This window comes from Ambystoma mexicanum, chromosome 13 (genome assembly GCF_040938575.1).
Source record: "Ambystoma mexicanum isolate Mex_15411 chromosome 13, UKY_AmexF1_1, whole genome shotgun sequence".
In the NCBI taxonomy this organism is placed as follows: Eukaryota; Metazoa; Chordata; class Amphibia; order Caudata; family Ambystomatidae; genus Ambystoma; species Ambystoma mexicanum.
The window spans coordinates 2,274,607-2,297,969 of record NC_090938.1 but is presented as its reverse complement, the minus strand read 5'-3'; the positions used below and the strand labels follow the sequence as shown (position 1 = coordinate 2,297,969).

Genomic DNA, 23,363 nt, shown 5'->3' with positions numbered 1-23,363 from the left:
CACTGAGCAAAGACAGGGAGCCATACCTCTATCTCTGAGCCACTGAGCAAAGACAGAGAGCGACACCTCTATCACTGAGCCACTGAGCACAGACAGAGAGCGACACCTCTATCTCTGAGCCACTGAGCAAAGACAGGGAGCTATACCTCCATCTCTGAGCCACTGAGCAAAGACAGGGAGCCATACCTCTATTACTGAGCCACTGAGCACAGACAGGGAGCACCATCTGTACCTCTGAGATACTGAGCAAAGACAGGGAGCCATACCTCTATCACGGAGCCACTGAGCAAAGGCAGGGAGCGAAACCTCTATCACTGAGAGACTGAGCAAAGACAGAGAGTGACACCTCCATTTCTGAGCCACTGAGCAAAGACAGGGAGCCATACCTCTATCACTGAGCAAACACAGAGAGCAATACCTTTATCTCTGAGCCACTGAACAAAGACAAGGAGCCATACCTCCATTTCTGAGCCACTGAGCAAAGACAGGGAGCCATACCTCTATCACTGAGCAAACACAGAGAGCAATACCTTTATCTCTGAGCCACTGAACAAAGACAAGGAGCCATACCTCCATTTCTGAGCCACTGAGCACAGACAGGGAGCGACATTTCTATCACTGAGCCACCGAGCAAAGACAGAGAGTGACACCTCCATCTCTGAGCCACTGAGTAAAGACAGGGAGCAGCACCTCTATTACTGAGCCACTGAGCACAGGCAGAGAGTGACACCTCCATCTCTGAGCCACTGAACAAAGACAAGGAGCCATACCTCTATCACTGAGCAAACACAGAGATCAACACCTTTATCTCTGAGCCACTGAGCAAAGACAGGGAGCCATACCTCTATCACTGAGCCACTGAGCACGGACAGGGAGCGACATCTCTATCACTGAGCCACTGAGCAAAGACAGAGAGCGACACCTCTATCACTGAGCAAACAGAGAGTGACACCTCCATCTCTGAGCCACTGAGCAAAGACAGGGACAACACCTTTGCTGCTCAGCCATTGAAAAAAGACAGGGACCAGCACCCCTTTCACTGAATCACTGACCCCACACAGGCACCCCTTTCACTGAATCACTGGGCCCAGACAGGATGCAGCACCCCTTTCACTGAATCACTGAGCCCACCCAGGCACCCTTTCACTGAATCACTGAGCCCAGACAGGGTGCAGCACCCCTGTCACTGAATCACTGAGCACAGAAAGGGTGCAGCACCCCTTTCACTGAATCACTGAGCCCACACAGGCACCTCTTTCACTGAATCACTGGGCCGATATGGTGCAGCACCCCTTTCACTGAATCACTGAGCCCACACAGGGTGCAGCACTCATTTCACTGAATCACTGAGCCAACACAGGCACCCCTTTCACTGAAACACTGGGCCCAGACAGGGCGCAGCACCCCTTTCACTGAATCACTGAGCCCAGATAGGGTGCAGCACCCCTTTCACTGAATCACTGAGCCCACATAGGGAGCAGCGCTCCTTCCACTGAATCACTGAGCGCAGACAGGGTGCAGCACCCCTTTCACTGAATCACTGAGCCCACACAGGCACCCCTTTCACTGAATCACTGGGCCCAGACAGGGTGCAGCACCCCTTTCACTGAATCACTGAGCCCACACAGGCACCCCTTTCCATAGCTCTCAACTCTCACGCTTTTGGCGGGTGTCACCCGCCTTGTAAACAGCTGACTCAGCCGCCAATCCTCCAGCACGCCCATTCATTTCAATGGGCGTCTTACCCGCCAAAACTAAAATCGGGTGTTTTCACCCGCCTTCGCGACCCAAATGGTTGAGAGCTATGCCCTTTCACTCAATCACTGAGCCCACAGAGGGTGCAGCACCCCTTTCACTGAATCACTGAGCCCACTTAGTAAGCAGCACCCCTTCTACTGAATCACTCAGCCCACACAGGGAGCAGCACCCCTTCCACTGAATCACTGAGCCCACACAGGGAGCAGCACCCCTTCCACTGAATCACTGATCCCAGATAGGGAGCAGCGTCCCTTCCACTGAATCACTGAGCCCACACAGGCACCCCTTCCACTGAATCACTGAGCCCAGACAGGCTTCCCTTTCACTGATTCACTGAGCCCAGACAGGAAGCAGCACCCCTTCCACTGAATCACTGAGCCCACACAGGCACCCCTTCCACTGAATCACTGAGCCCAGACAGGCATCCCTTTCACTGATTCACTGAGCCCAGACAGGAAGCAGCACCCCTTCCACTGAATCACTGAGCCCAGACAGGCACCCCTTCCACTGAATCGCTGAGCCCAGGCAGGGTGAAGCACATCTATCACTGAGCATTTGAGTGCCGACAGGAAATAGCACCTCTAATGCTGAGCCCAGACAGAAGGCAGCACCTCTACTGCTGAGTCACTCTGACAGGGACCTAAGGCTCTGTCACTGAGCCATTGAGCACAGAGAGCAGCACCTCTACTACTGAGTCCCTGTGACAGGGACCTAAGGCTCTGTCACTGAGCCATTGAGCACAGCGAGCAGCACCTCTACTGCTGAGGCACTTAGACCAGACAGGAAGCAGCACCTACTCTACTGAATCCAACACTGGAGTAGCATCTTTCTCACTGAGCCCAGGCAGGGATTGACAGCACCTCCACCTCTGAGCCATTGCGTGCAGGCCTGCGGCAGCAACACCTCTTTCAATGAGCCCTTGAGCCCAGACAGGGAATAACTAATGTTACACTGACCGACTAAGTCCAGGCATTGTGCAGCACCTCTTCAACTGACCTCGCAAGCTGTGCAAATGAGTAGCACCTCTTAGAACAGACAAGTAGCCGCACTTCTTAGGACAGATGGAGTCAAAACTCTGCTTCTAGGCTATTACGCCCAGACAGAGAGCAGCACCCCTTCCAATGAGTTCCTTAGGCTAGCCTGATAGCAACACGTCTGCCAATGAGCTCCTGAGCCCAGCAAGGGCACATTACCTCTTCAACTTAGCTTCTGAGCCCAGGCAGGGAACAGAACCTCTGCTAATAACCTTGTGAGCCAAATCAGGGTGTATCACCTCTTTCGATAAGCCCCTTCACACTGCCTGGGAGCAGCACGCCTTGCTCTGTGACCCTGCGCCCAGACATGGAGCAGCACCTCTACCACTGACTCCTGAGCCCAGACACGGAGCAGCACCTCTACCACTGACTCCTGAGCCCAGACATGAAGCAGCACCTCTACCACTGACTCCTGAGCCCAGACATGGAGCAGCACCTCTACCACTTACTCCTGAGCTCAGACATGGAGATGCACCTCTACCACTGACTCCTGAGCCCAGACATGGAGAAACACCTCTACCACTGACTCCTGAGTCCAGACATGGAGCAGAACCTCTACCACTGACTCCTGAGCCCAGACATGGAGCAGCACCTCTACCACTGACTCCTGAGCCCAGACATGGAGCAGCACCTCTACCACTGACTCCTGAGCCCAGGCATGGAGCAGCACCTCTACCACTTACTCCTGAGCTCAGACATGGAGATGCACCTCTACCACTGACTCCTGAGCCCAGACATGGAGCAGCACCTCTACCACTGACTCCTGAGCCCAGACATGGAGCAGCACCTCTACCACTGACTCTTGAGCCCAGGCATGGAACAGCACCTCTACCACTGACTCCTGAGCCCAGGCATGAAGATGCACCTCTACCACTTACTCCTGAGCACAGACATGCAGCAGCACCTCTACCACTGACTCCTGAGCCCAGACATGGAGCAGCACCTCTACCACTGACTCCTGAGCCCAGGAATGGAGATGCACCTCTACCACTTACTCCTGAGCTCAGACATGGAGCAGCACCTCTACCACTGACTCCTGAGCCCAGACATGGAGCAGCACCTCTACCACTGACCCCTGAGCCCAGACATGGAGCAGCATCTCTACCACTGACTCCTGAGCCCAGGCATGGAGCAGCACCTCTACCACTGACTCCTGAGCTCAGGCATGGAGATGCACCTCTACCACTTACTCCTGAGCTCAGACATGGAGCAGCACCTCTACCACTGACTCCTGAGCCCAGACATGGAGCAGCACCTCTACTACTGACTCCTGAGCCCAGACATGGAGCAGCACCTCTACCACTGACCCCTGAGCCCAGACATGGAGCAGCACCTCTACCACTTACTCCTGAGCTCAGACATGGAGATGCACCTCTACCACTGACCCCTGAGCCCAGACATGGAGCAGCACCTCTACCACTTACTCCTGAGCTCAGACATGGAGATGCACCTCTACCACTGACCCCTGAGCCCAGACATGGAGCAGCACCTCTACCACTTACTCCTGAGCTCAGACATGGAGATGCACCTCTACCACTGACTCCTGAGCCCAGACATGCAGCAGCACCTCTACCACTGACTCCTGAGCCCAGACATGGAGATGCACCTGTTCCACTGAACACCTAAGCTCAGATATGGAGAAGCACCTCTACCACTGACTCCTGGGCTCAGACATGAAGCAGCACCTCTACCACTGACTCCTGGGCCCAGACATGAAGCAGCACCTCTACCACTGACTCCTGAGCCCAGACATGGAGCAGCACCTCTACCATTGACTCCTGAGCCCAGACATGGAGCAGCACCTCTACCATTGACTCCTGAGCCCTGGCATGGAGCAGCACCTCTTCCATTAAACTCCCGAGCCCAGACATGGAGCAGCACCTCCCCCACCTAGCCCCTGGACAACACACAGGGAGCAGCACCTCCCCCACCTGGCCGCTGGAGAACAGACATGGAGCAGCACCTGTTCCACTGAACACCTGAGCTCAGACATGGAGAAGCATCTGTTCCGCTGAACACCTGAGCCCAGACATGGAACAGCACCTGTTCCACTGACAACCTGAGCCCAGACATGGAGCAGCACCTCTTCCACTGAACAAATGAGTCCAGACAGGAAGCAACACCTCTTCCATTGAACTCGTGAGCCCAGAATTGGAGCAGTTCATCTCCCACTGAACTCCTGAGCCCAGACATGGGGCAGCACCTCTTCCACTGAACTCCTGAGCCCAGGCACGGAGAAGCACCTCTTCCACTGAACTCCTGGGCCCAGACATGGGGAAGCACCTCTTCCACTATCTCCTGAGCCCAGACATAGAGAAGCACCTGTTCCTCTGAACTCCTGAGCCCAGACATGGAGCAGCACCTCTTCCACTGAACTCCAGAGCCCAGACATGGAGCAGCACCTCTTCCACTGAACTCCCGAGCCGTGACATGGAGAAGCACCTCTTCCACTGACTCCTGAGCCCAGACATGGAGAAGCACCTCTTCCACTGAACTCCTGAGCCCAGACAGGGAGCAGCACCTCCCCCACCTGGCCCCTGGAGAACAGACAGGAAGCAGCACCTCCCCTACCTTGATCCCACAGTTCAGATAGGTAGTGGCACATCGCGCACCTGGCTCCTGGAGAACAGATAGGGAGTGTCACCTCTCCAACCTGGCCCTTGGAGAAGAGGCAGGGAGCACCTCTCCCACCTCCCTTGGCCCTCTTCCTGCTCTCACCTGTGAGGCTAAGAACCCCGGGGTCATCTTCGACTCCACACTCTCCTTTTCTCCTCACATCTCTGACATCTCTAAGAAGTCAAACTACCAACTGCACCTCCTCAGAGGTATTCTTCGTTTCCTCTCCTTCCCCCAGAAGCTCACTGTCTCCAGAGCTCTGGTTCTCTCTAGGTTGGACTACTGCAACAGCCTCTTTCTAAATCTGCAGTAGTTTGTTTGTGCCTACACCTCTTTGCGCCAAATTTCTAAATCTGCCTGCTTTACTCTCCGCCCTCTGCAACTCATTCAGAGCATGACTGCAAGACTTGTCCTTGGCCTCAAGCCCAGGGACCGTATCTCTCCAGGACTGAAATCTCTGCACTGGCTCCCAGTGGCTGCGAGGATTAAGTTCAAACCACTCTGCATTGTCCACAAGGACTTCTAGGGCCTGGGGCCTCAATGCCTTCAACTCTCTTTTCATTCTCGAGCTCTTCGCTCATCTGCCTCCAACTTCCTCAGGGTCAGCCGCTTCTCCAAGTAACTAGTTGGTGGTAGATCTCTTTCTTTGGCTGGGGCCTCCCACTGGAATATCCTCCCTGCCTCTCTGAAACTTGAGCAGAACCATCTCCGGTTCCGGAAGCACCTCAAGACCTTCCTCTTTGCTTCTGCCTTCTCTGTTCCTCTTCCCTGCTGATTTCCTGTCTGATACTGCACTGGTCACCTGGCTACCCTCCAATTTTGGGCACAGGTCCCCGCCCGCCCAGTTGCACACATGCACTGCCTCCTGGCAACCCTTGCCCTTGGATCTGTTTCTGTAACCCTATAGTCTCCCTACCTGCACTTTGAACACCTGCTGTCTGCACTTAGCCTTGCATCTGCCACCTGCTGGACACACTTCTTGTTATTGTTTTTGATCCCATGTACAGCACTGCCCCCTCCCCTTTCCCCTGGCACTCCATCCCTCCTCTTGCACTTGCGTGATCTCAATGTCACTTGGCCTAGTAAGATCGCTGTCTTTGTCCTCCCTCTGTACCCCCTTCCTTGCCTCATCGCGCCTTGAAACACTAGTGTATAGGCGCGTTATAAATGCCATTTCAAATCACTTGGCCCCTTGAGTACAGACACTGAGTAGCTCCTCTCCCACCTGGACTCTGGAGAATAGATACTGAGTGGCACCTCTGACACCTGGCCCCTGGAGAACAGATAGGGAGTGGCACATCTGACACCTGGCCCCTGGAGAACAGACAGGGAGCACCACCTCTTCATCTGGCCCCTGGAGAACAGATAGGGAGTGGCACCTCTCCCACCTGGCCCTTGGAGAACAGGCAGGGTGCAGCACCTCTCTCGCCTGGCCCCTGGAGAACAGACAGGGAGCAGCAGGTCTCCCACCTGGCCTCTCAAGGAGCAGCATGTCTCCCACCTGGCCCCTGGAAGAACAGACAGGGAGCAGCACCTCTCCCACCATGACCCCTGGAGAACAGATAGGGAGTGGCACCTCTTCCACCTGGCCCCTGGAGAACAGATAGGAAGTGGCACCTCTCCCCATGGCCCCTGGAGAACAGATAGGGAGTGGCACCTCCCCCCTTCTCCCCCTGGAGAACAGACAGGGAGTAGCACCTCTCCCACCCGGCCGCTGGAGAACAGCTAGGGAGTGGCACCTCTTCCTCTTGAGTCCTGGAGAACAGACAGGGAGCAGCACCTCTCCCACCTGGATCCCAGAGAACAGATACGGAGTGGCACATCTCCCCCAAGACCCCTGAGAACAGATAGGGAGTGGCACTTCTGCCACCTGGCTCCTGCAGAACAGATAGAGAGCAGCACCACTCCCATCTGGGTCCTGGAGAACTGACAGGGAACAGCACCTCTCCCACCTGTGCCCTGGAGAAGAGGTAGGGAGTGGCACCTCTGCCACGTGGATCCTGGAGAATAGCTAGAGAGTGGGAGTTCTCACACCGGGCTCCTGGAGACCAGATATGGAGAAGCAACTCTCACACATGGCCCCTGGAGAACAGATAGGGAGTGGCACCTCTGCCACCTGGCTCCTTGAGAACAGATAGCGAGTGGCAGTTCTCACACCTGGCCCCTGGAGAACAGACAGGGAGTGGCACCTCTGCCACAGGGCTCCTGGAGAATAGATAGGGAGAAGCAACTCTCCCACCTTGCCCCTGGAGAACAGATAGGGAGAAGCAACTCCCCCACCTGGCCCCTGGAGAACAGATAGGGAGTGGCACCTCTATCACCTGCCTCCAGTAGAACAGATAGGGAGTGACACTTCTCCCACCTGGCCCCTGGAGAACAGATAGGGAGAAGCAACTCTCCCACCTGGCCCCTGGAGAACAGATAGGGAGAAGCAACTCCCCCACCTGGCCCATGGAGAACAGATAGGGAGTGGCACCTCTACCAACTGCCTCCAGTAGAACAGATAGGGAGTGACACTTCTCCCACCTGGCCCCTGGAAAGGAGATGAGATGGGGCACCTCTCACACCTGTATCCCGGAGAACAGATAGGGAGAAGCAACTCTCCCCCTAGCCCTTGGAGAACAGACAGGGAGCGGCACCACTCCCATTGCCTCAGTTGGTAGGAGATAAGGAGTGGCACTTATTCTTCTCAGCCCACTCTTAAACACACGGGGGGGCATCTGTTTGATTGGCCCTGATGGGAAGAGATACAGTGGGACTTCCAGGGAGTAGAGAAGGAGCGGCCTATGCCAATGGGATATTGAGGTGTGGGGCAAATCTGCTTGACAGAGAAGGAGCGTCCTATGCCAATGGGATATTGAGGTGTGGGGCAAATCTGCTTGATAGAGAAGGAGCGGCCTATGCCCTGGGGATATTGAGGTGTGGGGAAAATCTGCTTGACAGAGAAGGAGCGGCCTATGCCCTGGGGATATTAAGGTATGGGGCAAGTCTGCTTGATAGAGAAGGAGCGGACTATGCCCTGGGGATATTGAGGTGTGGGGAAAATCTACTTGATAGAGAAGGAGCGGCCTATGCCAATGGGATATTGAGGTGTGGGGAATATCTGCTTGATGGAGAAGGAGCAGCCTATGCCCTGCGGATATTGAGGTATGGGGTAAATCTGCTTGACAGAGAAGGAGCGGCCAATGCCAATGGGATATTGAGGTGTGGGGCAAGTCTGCTTGATAGAGAAGGAGCAGCCTATGCCCTGGGGATATTGAGGTATGGGGTAAATCTGCTTAATAGAGGGAGCGACCTATTCCATGGTGATACTGAGGTATGGGGTAAATCTGCTTAATAGAGAAGGAACGGCCCATGCCAATGGGATATTGAGGTATGGGGCAAGTCTGCTTGATAGAGAAGGAGTGGCCTATGCCCTGGGCATATTGAGGTGTTGGGCAAATCTACTTGATAGAGAAGGAGCGGCCTATGCCAATGGGATATTGAGGTATGGGGCAAATCTGCTTGATAGAGAAGGAGCGGCCTATGCCAATGGGATATTGAGGTGTGGGGCAAATCTACTTGATAGAGAAGGAGGGGCCTATGCCAATGGGATATTGAGGTGTCGGGCAAATCTGCTTGATAGAGAAGGAGCGGCCTATGCCCTGGGGATATTGAGGTGTGGGGTAAATCTGCTTGATAGAGAAGGAGCGGCCTATGCCAATGGGATATTGAGGTGTGGGGAAAATCTGCTTGATAGAGAAGGAGCGGCCTATGCCCTTGGGATATTGAGGTGTGGGGTAAATCTGCTTGATAGAGAAGGAGCGGCCTATGCCCTGGGGATATTGAGGTGTGGGGTAAATCTGCTTGACAGAGAAGGAGCGGCCTATGCCCTGGGGATAATGAGGTGTGGGGCAAATCTGCTTGATAGAGAAGGAGCAGCCTATGCCCTAGGGATATTGAGGTGTGGGGTAAATCTGCTTGATAGAGAAGGAGCGGCCTATGCCCTGGGGATATTGAGGCGTGGGGTAAATCTGCTTGACAGAGAAGGAGCGGCCTATGCCAATGGGATATTGAGGTGTGGGGTAAATCTGCTTGATAGAGAAGGAGCGGCCTATGCCCTGGGGATATTGAGGTATGGGGTAAATCTGCTTGATAGAGAAGGAGCGGCCTATGCCAATGGGATATTGATGTGTGGGGCAAATCTGCTTGATAGAGAAGGAGCAGCCTATGCCAATGGGATATTGAGGTGTGGGGAAAATCTTCTTGATAGAGAAGGAGCGGCCTATGCCCTGGGGATATTGAGCTGTGGGGTAAATCTGCTTGATGGAGAAGGAGCAGCCTATGCCAATGGGATATTGATGTGTGGGGCAAATCTGCTTGATAGAGAAGGAGCGGCCTATGCCAATGGGATATTGAGGTATGGGGCAAGTCTGCTTGATAGAGAAGGAGCGGCCTATGCCCTCGGGATATTGAGGTGTGGGGTAAATCTGCTTGATGGAGAAGGAGCAGCCTATGCCAATGGGATATTGAGGTGTGGGGAAAATCTGCTTGATAGAGAAGGAGCGGCCTATGCCCTGGGGATATTGAGGTGTGGGGCAAATCTACTTGATAGAGAAGGAGCGGCCTATGCCCTCTGGATATTGAGGTGTGGGGCAAATCTACTTGATAGAGAAGGAGCGGCCTATGCCCTCTGGATATTGAGGTGTGGGGCAAATCTACTTGATAGAGAAGGAGCGGCCTATGCCAATGGGATATTGAGATGTGGGGAAAATCTGCTTGATAGAGAAGGAGCGGCCTATGCCCTGGGGATATTGAGGTGTGGGGCAAATCTACTTGATAGAGAAGGAGCGGCCTATGCCAATGGGATATTGAGGTGTGGGGCAAGTCTACTTGATAGAGAAGGAGCGGCCTATGCCCTGGGGATTTTGAGGTATGGGGTAAATCTGCTTAATAGAGAAGGAGCAGCCTATGCCCTGGGGATATTGAGGTGTGGGGTAAATCTGCTTGATAGAGAAGAAGCGGCCTATGCCAAAGGGATATTGAGGTGTGGGGAAAATCTGCTTGATAGAGAAGGAGCGGCTTATGCCCTGGTGATATTGAGGTGTGGGGTAAATCTGCTTGATAGAGAAGGAGCGGCCTATGCCCTGGGGATATTGAGGTGTGGGGTAAATCTGCTTGATACAGAAGGAGCGGCCTATGCCCTGGGCATATTGAGGTGTGGGGTAAATCAGCTTGATAGAGAAGGAGCGGCCTATGCCCTGGGGATAATGAGGTGTGGGGCAAATCTACTTGATAGAGAAGGAGCGGCCTATGCCAATGGGATATTGAGGTGTGGGGTAAATCAGCTTGATAGAGAAGGAGCGGCCTATGCCCTGGGGATATTGAGGTGTGGGGTAAATCTGCTTGATAGAGAAGGAGCAGCCTATGCCCTGGGGATATTGAGGTGTGGGGTAAATCAGCTTGATACAGAAGGAGCGGCCTATGCCCTGGGGATATTGAGGTGTGGGGTAAATCTGCTTGACAGAGAAGGAGCGGCCTATGCCCTGGGGATCATGAGGTGTGGGGCAAATCTACTTGATAGAGAAGGAGCGGCCTATGCCAATGGGATATTGAGGTGTGGGGTAAATCTGCTTGATAGAGAAGGAGCGGCCTATGCCCTGGGGATATTGAGGTATGGGGTAAATCTGCTTGATAGAGAAGGAGCGGCCTATGCCAATGGGATATTGATGTGTGGGGCAAATCTGCTTGATAGAGAAGGAGCAGCCTATGCCAATGGGATATTGAGGTGTGGGGAAAATCTTCTTGATAGAGAAGGAGCGGCCTATGCCCTGGGGATATTGAGCTGTGGGGTAAATCTGCTTGATAGAGAAGGAGCGGTCTATGCCCTGGGGATATTGAGCTGTGGGGTAAATCTGCTTGATGGAGAAGGAGCAGCCTATGCCAATGGGATATTGATGTGTGGGGCAAATCTGCTTGATAGAGAAGGAGCGGCCTATGCCAATGGGATATTGAGGTATGGGGCAAGTCTGCTTGATAGAGAAGGAGCGGCCTATGCCCTCGGGATATTGAGGTGTGGGGTAAATCTGCTTGATGGAGAAGGAGCAGCCTATGCCCTGGGGATATTGAGGTATGGGGCAAATCTACTTGATAGAGAAGGAGCGGCCTATGCCAATGGGATATTGAGGTGTGGGGTAAATCAGCTTGATAGAGAAGGAGCGGCCTATGCCCTGGGGATATTGAGGTGTGGGGTAAATCTGCTTGATAGAGAAGGAGCAGCCTATGCCCTGGGGATATTGAGGTGTGGGGTAAATCAGCTTGATACAGAAGGAGCGGCCTATGCCCTGGGGATATTGAGGTGTGGGGTAAATCTGCTTGACAGAGAAGGAGCGGCCTATGCCCTGGGGATAATGAGGTGTGGGGCAAATCTACTTGATAGAGAAGGAGCGGCCTATGCCAATGGGATATTGAGGTGTGGGGTAAATCTGCTTGATAGAGAAGGAGCGGCCTATGCCCTGGGGATATTGAGGTATGGGGTAAATCTGCTTGATAGAGAAGGAGCGGCCTATGCCAATGGGATATTGATGTGTGGGGCAAATCTGCTTGATAGAGAAGGAGCAGCCTATGCCAATGGGATATTGAGGTGTGGGGAAAATCTTCTTGATAGAGAAGGAGCGGCCTATGCCCTGGGGATATTGAACTGTGGGGTAAATCTGCTTGATAGAGAAGGAGCGGTCTATGCCCTGGGGATATTGAGCTGTGGGGTAAATCTGCTTGATGGAGAAGGAGCAGCCTATGCCAATGGGATATTGATGTGTGGGGCAAATCTGCTTGATAGAGATGGAGCGGCCTATGCCAATGGGATATTGAGGTATGGGGCAAGTCTGCTTGATAGAGAAGGAGCGGCCTATGCCCTGGGGATATTGAGGTATGGGGCAAATCTGCTTGATAGAGAAGGAGCGGCCTATGCCAATGGGATATTGATGTGTGGGGCAAATCTGCTTGATAGAGAAGGAGCGGCCTAGGCCAATGGGATATTGAGGTATGGGGCAAGTCTGCTTGATAGAGAAGGAGCGGCCTATGCCCTCTGGATGTTGAGGTGTGGGGCAAATCTACTTGATAGAGAAGGAGCGGCCTATGCCAATGGGATATTGAGGTGTGGGGAAAATCTGCTTGATAGAGAAGGAGCGGCCTATGCCCTGGGGATATTGAGGTGTGGGGCAAATCTACTTGATAGAGAAGGAGCGGCCTATGCCCTGGGGATATTGAGCTGTGGGGTAAATCTGCTTGATGGAGAAGGAGCAGCCTATGCCAATGGGATATTGATGTGTGGGGCAAATCTGCTTGATAGAGAAGGAGCGGCCTATGCCAATGGGATATTGAGGTATGGGGCAAGTCTGCTTGATAGAGAAGGAGCGGCCTATGCCCTCGGGATATTGAGGTGTGGGGTAAATCTGCTTGATGGAGAAGGAGCAGCCTATGCCAATGGGATATTGAGGTGTGGGGAAAATCTGCTTGATAGAGAAGGAGCGGCCTATGCCCTGGGGATATTGAGGTGTGGGGCAAATCTACTTGATAGAGAAGGAGCGGCCTATGCCCTCTGGATATTGAGGTGTGGGGCAAATCTACTTGATAGAGAAGGAGCGGCCTATGCCCTCTGGATATTGAGGTGTGGGGCAAATCTACTTGATAGAGAAGGAGCGGCCTATGCCAATGGGATATTGAGGTGTGGGGAAAATCTGCTTGATAGAGAAGGAGCGGCCTATGCCCTGGGGATATTGAGGTGTGGGGCAAATCTACTTGATAGAGAAGGAGCGGCCTATGCCAATGGGATATTGAGGTGTGGGGCAAGTCTACTTGATAGAGAAGGAGCGGCCTATGCCCTGGGGATTTTGAGGTATGGGGTAAATCTGCTTAATAGAGAAGGAGCAGCCTATGCCCTGGGGATATTGAGGTGTGGGGTAAATCTGCTTGATAGAGAAGAAGCGGCCTATGCCAAAGGGATATTGAGGTGTGGGGAAAATCTGCTTGATAGAGAAGGAGCGGCTTATGCCCTGGTGATATTGAGGTGTGGGGTAAATCTGCTTGATAGAGAAGGAGCGGCCTATGCCCTGGGGATATTGAGGTGTGGGGTAAATCTGCTTGATACAGAAGGAGCGGCCTATGCCCTGGGCATATTGAGGTGTGGGGTAAATCAGCTTGATAGAGAAGGAGCGGCCTATGCCCTGGGGATAATGAGGTGTGGGGCAAATCTACTTGATAGAGAAGGAGCGGCCTATGCCAATGGGATATTGAGGTGTGGGGTAAATCAGCTTGATAGAGAAGGAGCGGCCTATGCCCTGGGGATATTGAGGTGTGGGGTAAATCTGCTTGATAGAGAAGGAGCAGCCTATGCCCTGGGGATATTGAGGTGTGGGGTAAATCAGCTTGATACAGAAGGAGCGGCCTATGCCCTGGGGATATTGAGGTGTGGGGTAAATCTGCTTGACAGAGAAGGAGCGGCCTATGCCCTGGGGATCATGAGGTGTGGGGCAAATCTACTTGATAGAGAAGGAGCGGCCTATGCCAATGGGATATTGAGGTGTGGGGTAAATCTGCTTGATAGAGAAGGAGCGGCCTATGCCCTGGGGATATTGAGGTATGGGGTAAATCTGCTTGATAGAGAAGGAGCGGCCTATGCCAATGGGATATTGATGTGTGGGGCAAATCTGCTTGATAGAGAAGGAGCAGCCTATGCCAATGGGATATTGAGGTGTGGGGAAAATCTTCTTGATAGAGAAGGAGCGGCCTATGCCCTGGGGATATTGAGCTGTGGGGTAAATCTGCTTGATAGAGAAGGAGCGGTCTATGCCCTGGGGATATTGAGCTGTGGGGTAAATCTGCTTGATGGAGAAGGAGCAGCCTATGCCAATGGGATATTGATGTGTGGGGCAAATCTGCTTGATAGAGAAGGAGCGGCCTATGCCAATGGGATATTGAGGTATGGGGCAAGTCTGCTTGATAGAGAAGGAGCGGCCTATGCCCTCGGGATATTGAGGTGTGGGGTAAATCTGCTTGATGGAGAAGGAGCAGCCTATGCCCTGGGGATATTGAGGTATGGGGCAAATCTACTTGATAGAGAAGGAGCGGCCTATGCCAATGGGATATTGAGGTGTGGGGTAAATCAGCTTGATAGAGAAGGAGCGGCCTATGCCCTGGGGATATTGAGGTGTGGGGTAAATCTGCTTGATAGAGAAGGAGCAGCCTATGCCCTGGGGATATTGAGGTGTGGGGTAAATCAGCTTGATACAGAAGGAGCGGCCTATGCCCTGGGGATATTGAGGTGTGGGGTAAATCTGCTTGACAGAGAAGGAGCGGCCTATGCCCTGGGGATAATGAGGTGTGGGGCAAATCTACTTGATAGAGAAGGAGCGGCCTATGCCAATGGGATATTGAGGTGTGGGGTAAATCTGCTTGATAGAGAAGGAGCGGCCTATGCCCTGGGGATATTGAGGTATGGGGTAAATCTGCTTGATAGAGAAGGAGCGGCCTATGCCAATGGGATATTGATGTGTGGGGCAAATCTGCTTGATAGAGAAGGAGCAGCCTATGCCAATGGGATATTGAGGTGTGGGGAAAATCTTCTTGATAGAGAAGGAGCGGCCTATGCCCTGGGGATATTGAGCTGTGGGGTAAATCTGCTTGATAGAGAAGGAGCGGTCTATGCCCTGGGGATATTGAGCTGTGGGGTAAATCTGCTTGATGGAGAAGGAGCAGCCTATGCCAATGGGATATTGATGTGTGGGGCAAATCTGCTTGATAGAGAAGGAGCGGCCTATGCCAATGGGATATTGAGGTATGGGGCAAGTCTGCTTGATAGAGAAGGAGCGGCCTATGCCCTGGGGATATTGATGTGTGGGGCAAATCTGCTTGATAGAGAAGGAGCGGCCTAGGCCAATGGGATATTGAGGTATGGGGCAAGTCTGCTTGATAGAGAAGGAGCGGCCTATGCCCTCTGGATATTGAGGTGTGGGGCAAATCTACTTGATAGAGAAGGAGCGGCCTATGCCAATGGGATATTGAGGTGTGGGGAAAATCTGCTTGATAGAGAAGGAGCGGCCTATGCCCTGGGGATATTGAGGTGTGGGGCAAATCTACTTGATAGAGAAGGAGCGGCCTATGCCAATGGGATATTGAGGTGTGGGGCAAGTCTACTTGATAGAGAAGGAGCGGCCTATGCCCTGGGGATTTTGAGGTATGGGGTAAATCTGCTTAATAGAGAAGGAGCAGCCTATGCCCTGGGGATATTGAGGTGTGGGGTAAATCTGCTTGATAGAGAAGAAGCGGCCTATGCCAAAGGGATATTGAGGTGTGGGGAAAATCTGCTTGATAGAGAAGGAGCGGCTTATGCCCTGGTGATATTGAGGTGTGGGGTAAATCTGCTTGATAGAGAAGGAGCGGCCTATGCCCTGGGGATAATGAGGTGTGGGGCAAATCTACTTGATAGAGAAGGAGCGGCCTATGCCCTGGGGATATTGAGGTGTGGGGTAAATCAGCTTGATAGAGAAGGAGCGGCCTATGCCCTGGGGATATTGAGGTGTGGGGTAAATCTGCTTGATACAGAAGGAGCGGCCTATGCCCTGGGGATATTGAGGTGTGGGGTAAATCTGCTTGATAGAGAAGGAGCAGCCTATGCCAATGGGATATTGAGGTGTGGGGCAAATCTACTTGATAGAGAAGGAGCGGCCTATGCCAATGGGATATTGAGGTGTCAGGCAAATCTGCTTGATAGAGAAGGAGCGGCCTATGCCCTCGGGATATTGAGGTGTGGGGTAAATCTGCTTGATAGAGGAGGAGCGGCCTATGCCCTGGGGATATTGAGGTATGGGGTAAATCTGCTTGATAGAGAAGGAGCGGCCTATGCCCTGGGGATATTGAGGTGTGGGGTAAATCTGCTTGATAGAGAAGGAACGGCCTATGCCCTGGGGATATTGAGCTGTGGGGTAAATCTGCTTGATAGAGAAGGAGCGGTCTATGCCCTGGGGATATTGAGCTGTGGGGTAAATCTGCTTGATGGAGAAGGAGCAGCCTATGCCCTGGGGATCATGAGGTGTGGGGCAAATCTGCTTGATAGAGAAGGAGCGGCCTATGCCAATAGGATATTGATGTGTGGGGCAAATCAGCTTGATAGAGAAGGAGCGGCCTATGCTAATGGGATATTGAGGTATGGGGCAAGTCTGCTTGATAGAGAAGGAGCGGCCTATGCCCTGGGTATATTGAGGTGTGGGGCAAATCTACTAGATAGAGAAGGAGCGGCCTATGCCAATGGGATATTGAGGTGTGGGGCAAATCTGCTTGAAAGAGAAGGAGCGGCCTATGCCCTGGGGATATTGAGGTGTGGGTAAAATCTACTTGATAGAGAAGGAGCGGCCTATGCTAATGGGATATTGAGGTATGGGGCAAGTCTGCTTGATAGAGAAGGAGCGGCCTATGCCCTGGGTATATTGAGGTGTGGGGCAAATCTACTAGATAGAGAAGGAGCGGCCTATGCCAATGGGATATTGAGGTGTGGGGCAAATCTGCTTGAAAGAGAAGGAGCGGCCTATGCCCTGGGGATATTGAGGTGTGGGTAAAATCTACTTGATAGAGAAGGAGCGGCCTATGCCAATGGGATATTGAGGTGTGGGGCAAGTCTACTTGATAGAGAAGGAGCGGCCAATGTCAATGGGATATTGAGGTGTGGGGCAAGTCTGCTTGATAGAGAAGGAGTGGCCTATGCCCTGGGGATATTGAGGTGTGGGGTAAATCTGCTTAATAGAGAAGGAGCAGCCTATGCCCTCGGGATATTGAGGTGTGGGGAAAATCTGCTTGATAGAGAAGGAGCGGCTTATGCCCTGGGGATATTGAGGTGTGGGGTAAATCTGCTTGATAGAGAAGGAGCGGCTTATGCCCTGGTGATATTGAGGTGTGGGGTAAATCTGCTTGATAGAGAAGGAGTATCCTATGCCCTGGGGAATTTGAGGTGTGGGGCAAATCTGCTTGACAGAGAAGGAGTAGCCTATGCCAAAGGGACATTGAGGTGTGGGGAAAATCTGCTTGATAGAGAAGGAGCAGCTTATGCCCTGGTGATATTGAGGTGTGGGGTAAATCTGCTTGATAGAGAAGGAGTATCCTATGCCCTGGGGAATTTGAGGTGTGGGGCAAATCTGCTTGACAGAGAAGGAGTAGCCTATGCCAAAGGGACATTGAGGTGTGGGGTAAATCTGCTTGACAGAGAAGGAGCGGCCTATGCCCTGGGGATATTGAGGTGTGGGGAAAATCTGCTTGATAGAGAAGGAGCGGCCTATGCCTTGGGGATATTGAGGTGTGGGGCAAATCTGCTTGATAGAGAAGGAGCGGCCTATGCCTTGGGGATATTGAGGTATGGTTTAAATCTGCTTGATGTAGAAGGAGCGGCCTATGCCAATGGGATATTGAGGTGTGGGGTAAATCTGCTTGATAGAGAAGGAGCGGTCTATGCCAATGGGATATTGAGGTGCGGGGCAAGTATGCTTGATAGTGAAGGAGCGGCCTATGCCCTGGGGATATTGAGGTATGGGGTAAATCTGCTTGATAGAGAAGAAGCGGCCTATGCCCTGGGGATATTGAGGTGTGGGGCAAGTCTACTTGATAGAGAAGGAGCAACCTATGCCAATGGGATATTGAGGTATGCGGTAAATCTGCTTGATAGAGAAGGATCGGCCTATGCCCTGGGGATATTGAGGTGTGGGGCAAGTCTGCTTGATAGAGAAGGAGCGGCCAATGCCCTGGGGATATTGAGGTATGGGGTAAATCTGCTTGATAGAGAAGGAGCGGCCTATGCCCTGGGGATATTGAGGTGTGGGGCAAATCTGCTTGATAGAGAAGGAGCAGCCTATGCCAATGGGATATTGAGGTGTGGGGCAAGTCTGCTTGATAGAGAAGGAGCGGCCTATGCCCTGGGGATATTGAGGTATGGGGTAAATCTGCTTGATAGAGAAGGAGCGGCCTATGCCAATGGGATATTGATGTGTGGGGCAAATCTGCTTGATAGAGAAGGAGCGGCCTATGCCCTGGGGATATTGAGGTGTGGGGAAAATCTTCTTGATAGAGAAGGAGCGGCCTATGCCCTGGGGATATTGAGCTGTGGGGTAAATCTGCTTGATAGAGAAGGAGCGGTCTATGCCCTGGGGATATTGAGCTGTGGGGTAAATCTGCTTGATGGAGAAGGAGCAGCCTATGCCCTGGGGATCATGAGGTGTGGGGCAAATCTGCTTGATAGAGAAGGAGCGGCCTATGCCAATGGGATATTGATGTGTGGGGCAAATCTGCTTGATAGAGAAGGAGCGGCCTAGGCCAATGGGATATTGAGGTATGGGGCAAGTCTGCTTGATAGAGAAGGAGCGGCCTATGCCCTCGGGATATTGAGGTGTGGGGCAAATCTACTTGATAGAGAAGGAGCGGCCTATGCCAATGGGATATTGAGGTGTGGGGAAAATCTGCTTGATAGAGAAGGAGCGGCCTATGCCCTGGGGATATTGAGGTGTGGGGCAAATCTACTTGATAGAGAAGGAGCGGCCTATGCCAATGGGATATTGAGGTGTGGGGCAAGTCTACTTGATAGAGAAGGAGCGGCCTATGCCCTGGGGATTTTGAGGTATGGGGTAAATCTCCTTAATAGAGAAGGAGCAGCCTATGCCCTAGGGATATTGAGGTGTGGGGTAAATCTGCTTGATAGAGAAGAAGCGGCCTATGCCAAAGGGATATTGAGGTGTGGGGAAAATCTGCTTGATAGAGAAGGAGCGGCTTATGCCCTGGTGATATTGAGGTGTGGGGTAAATCTGCTTGATAGAGAAGGAGCGGCCTATGCCCTGGGGATAATGAGGTGTGGGGCAAATCTACTTGATAGAGAAGGAGCGGCCTATGCCCTGGGGATATTGAGGTGTGGGGTAAATCTGCTTGATAGAGAAGGAGCGGCCTATGCCCTGGGGATATTGAGGTGTGGGGTAAATCTGCTTGATAGAGAAGGAGCAGCCTATGCCCTGGGGATATTGAGGCGTGGGGTAAATCTGCTTGATAGAGAAGGAGCGGCCTATGCCCTAGGGATATTGAGGTATGGGGTAAATCTGCTTGATAGAGAAGGAGCGGCCTATGCCAATGGGATATTGATGTGTGGGGCAAATCTGCTTGATAGAGAAGGAGCGGCCTATGCCAATGGGATATTGAGGTATGGGGTAAATCTGCTTGATAGAGAAGGAGCAGCCTATGCCCTGGGGATATTGAGGTGTGGAGAAAATCTTCTTGATAGAGAAGGAACGGCCTATGCCCTGGGGATATTGAGCTGTGGGGTAAATCTGCTTGATAGAGAAGGAGCGGTCTATGCCCTGGGGATATTGAGCTGTGGGGTAAATCTGCTTGATGGAGAAGGAGCAGCCTATGCCCTGGGGATCATGAGGTGTGGGGCAAATCTGCTTGATAGAGAAGGAGCGGCCTATGCCAATAGGATATTGATGTGTGGGGCAAATCTGCTTGATAGAGAAGGAGCGGCCTATGCTAATGGGATATTGAGGTATGGGGCAAGTCTGCGTGATAGAGAAGGAGCGGCCTATGCCCTGGGTATATTGAGGTGTGGGGCAAATCTACTAGATAGAGAAGGAGCGGCCTATGCCAATGGGATATTGAGGTGTGGGGCAAATCTGCTTGAAAGAGAAGGAGCGGCCTATGCCCTGGGGATATTGAGGTGTGGGGAAAATCTACTTGATAGAGAAGGAGCGGCCTATGCCAATGGGATATTGAGGTGTGGGGCAAGTCTACTTGATAGAGAAGGAGCGGCCAATGTCAATGGGATATTGAGGTGTGGGGCAAGTCTGCTTGATAGAGAAGGAGTGGCCTATGCCCTGGGGATATTGAGGTGTGGAGTAAATCTGCTTAATAGAGAAGGAGCAGCCTATGCCCTCGGGATATTGAGGTGTGGGGAAAATCTGCTTGATAGAGAAGGAGCGGCTTATGCCCTGGGGATATTGAGGTGTGGGGTAAATCTGCTTGATAGAGAAGGAGCGGCCTATGCCAATGGGATATTGAGGTGTGGGGAAAATCTGCTTGATAGAGAAGGAGCGGCTTATGCCCTGGTGATATTGAGGTGTGGGGTAAATCTGCTTGATAGAGAAGGAGTATCCTATGCCCTGGGGAATTTGAGGTGTGGGGCAAATCTGCTTGACAGAGAAGGAGTAGCCTATGCCAAAGGGACATTGAGGTGTGGGGTAAATCTGCTTGACAGAGAAGGAGCGGCCTATGCCCTGGGGATATTGAGGTGTGGGGAAAATCTGCTTGATAGAGAAGGAGCGGCCTATGCCTTGGGGATATTGAGGTGTGGGGCAAATCTGCTTGATAGAGAAGGAGCGGCCTATGCCTTGGGGATATTGAGGTATGGAGTAAATCTGCTTGATGTAGAAGGAGCGGCCTATGCCAATGGGATATTGAGGTGTGGGGTAAATCTGCTTGATAGAGAAGGAGCGGTCTATGCCAATGGGATATTGAGGTGCGGGGCAAGTATGCTTGATAGTGAAGGAGCGGCCTATGCCCTGGGGATATTGAGGTATGGGGTAAATCTGCTTGATAGAGAAGAAGCGGCCTATGCCCTGGGGATATTGAGGTGTGGGGCAAGTCTACTTGATAGAGAAGGAGCAACCTATGCCAATGGGATATTGAGGTATGGGGTAAATCTGCTTGATAGAGAAGGATCGGCCTATGCCCTGGGGATATTGAGGTGTGGGGCAAGTCTGCTTGATAGAGAATGAGCCGCCAATGCCCTGGGAATTTTGAGGTATGGGGTAAATCTGCTTGATAGAGAATGAGCGGCCTATGCCCTGGGGATATTGAGGTGTGGGGCAAATCTGCTTGATAGAGAAGGAGCAGCCTATGCCAATGGGATATTGAGGTGTGGGGCAAGTCTGCTTGATAGAGAAGGAGCGGCCTATGCCCTGGGGATATTGAGGTATGGGATAAATCCGCTTGATAGAGAAGGAGCGGCCTATGCCCTGGGGATATTGAGGTATGGGGTAAATCTGCTTGATAGAGAAGGAGCGGCCTATGCCCTGGGGATATTGAGGTATGGGTTAAATCTGCTTGATAGAGAAGGAGGGGCCAATGCCAATGGGATATTGAGGTGTGGGGTAAATCTGCTTGATAGAGAAGGAGGGGCCAATGCCAATGGGATATTGAGGTGTGGGGTAAATCTGCTTGAATAAAATTGATTTTGTCTTACTTGTTGTTAATCTTTTCCACAGGAAAGTGTGAAATCCTTGTAAGGTTTGGCTATAAACATGGAGCCGGAGTCAGCAAGAAAGCAGGAGTAAGGCGTGCTTCCTGAAGACGACACTGCGTGCCACGGTGCTGCAGGGCTGGAGTATAAGGTGAGGGAGGCACCAGTCAATACTCCCGGGTGTGAAGTTGAAAGTGCAGCGCATCTTCTGGGGCAAAGAATACCTAGTAACCCCCCCAATTCAACATCTTTACCAAGAGGAAGGCAATGCTCTGCAGGGTCTGGATCAGGGATGACAGACCCCCTCTCAGGTGTGTCAATTATCGCAGAATAGAAGACGGAGGCACGTCTGCCGAGATCCCCGCTGTGACCTTGAGAGATGTCACACATCAATCTGGACCAATCAGTGGAGTGAACTCTAGGGAAGAAGGCGGAAGAATTGAGGATCTTGAAGCACAGGTGCACTGAGGAGGACTTCCAGGAGCTTGTCCTCTGTTATGGATGCAGGAGGATCTTCCTTTCTGCTGACGGATACTCTGATGAGTCACATATTTCGGGTTCACCAGGAAGCACCCTGAGGATTTCTGATGTGGATCACCCTTCCAGCAAAAGGACACTCTAATGAGTCGCATCTTTCGGGTTCACCAGGAAGCACCAGGAAGCACCCTGAGGGTTTCTGATGTGGACCTTCCTTCCTGCTGAAGCATACTCTGATGAGTCACATCTTCCCGGTTCACCAAGAAGCACCCAGAGGGTTTCTGATGTGGACCACCCTTCCAGCTGAAGGACACTCTGATGAGTCGCATCTTCCGTGTTCATCAGGAAGCACCCTGAGGGTTTCTGATGTGGACCACCCTTCCGAGAGCTGAAGTTCTTCTGCCTTGGCTTTGCCATCTTGTGCCAGTCTTCACCCAGAAGCCACCTGTTGAGCAATGCCCACGTATGCTTCCTGAGAAAGTGCCCCAGGGCTCCAGATTCTGCCCTACAAGGTGGCTTGCCCCAGGGCCCTGGGCTTCCAGAATCATCTATGCTAAGCTCTGTGTGTGTCTCCTCGTACCGCGGGCGCAAGTCGGGCAACAAAGCACCGTCCAAATCATGTCTGAGGGAGGAGATGGCCCGGGGCCACGAGTCGGACAAGATCACTATCAACGTGGGGGGCACACGGCACGAAACCTACAAAAGTACGCTGCGGACACTGCCTGGGACCCGGCTGGCCTGGCTGGCCGAGCCCGACGCCCACAGCAACTTCGACTTTGACTTGGGCCACAACGAGTTCTTCTTCGACCGCCACCCGGGCATCTTCTCGTACGTGCTGAACTATTACCGCACAGGCAAGCTGCACTGCCCGGCGGACATCTGTGGGCCCCTCTTTGAGGAAGAGCTGGCCTTCTGGGGCATCGATGAGACAGACGTGGAGCCCTGCTGCTGGATGACCTACCGCCAGCACCGTGACGCTGAGGAGGCGCTAGACATCTTCGAAAGCCCTGACCTCGAGGATGCTGAGGACGAGAAAGGTGCCCCCCACCGGCTGGGCATCGACGAGCGTTCGGACAGGCCTCGGGGGTGCTGGAAGCTCTGGCAGCCTCGCATGTGGGCACTCTTCGAGGACCCCTACTCTTCCAGGGCGGCACGGGTGAGTGGCAGGCCCTGTGTGTGTGTGTGTGTGTGTGTGGCTGTACCTTGACTTGTTAGGACCGGTTAATATAGTACATGGACCT

At 52.7% G+C, this 23,363-nt stretch overlaps 1 protein-coding gene across 6 annotated transcripts in view; it reads left to right on the top strand.

The window, feature by feature from the left end:
• Positions 1-23,363, top strand: part of KCNC4 (potassium voltage-gated channel subfamily C member 4) — a 430,144-nt gene that overhangs the window by 44,480 nt on the left and 362,301 nt on the right. For 5 of the 6 annotated variants that reach the window (XM_069632972.1, XM_069632971.1, XM_069632967.1 and 2 more), the window contains exon 2: positions 21,671-23,278. In XM_069632972.1, coding sequence (XP_069489073.1) covers positions 22,673-23,278 — 606 coding nt within the window. In that variant the 5' untranslated portion in view covers positions 21,671-22,672. Of the gene's footprint in view, positions 1-8,483; positions 8,556-21,670; positions 23,279-23,363 lie in introns of those variants that run through there. The other variant, XM_069632969.1, reaches the window with a different exon arrangement.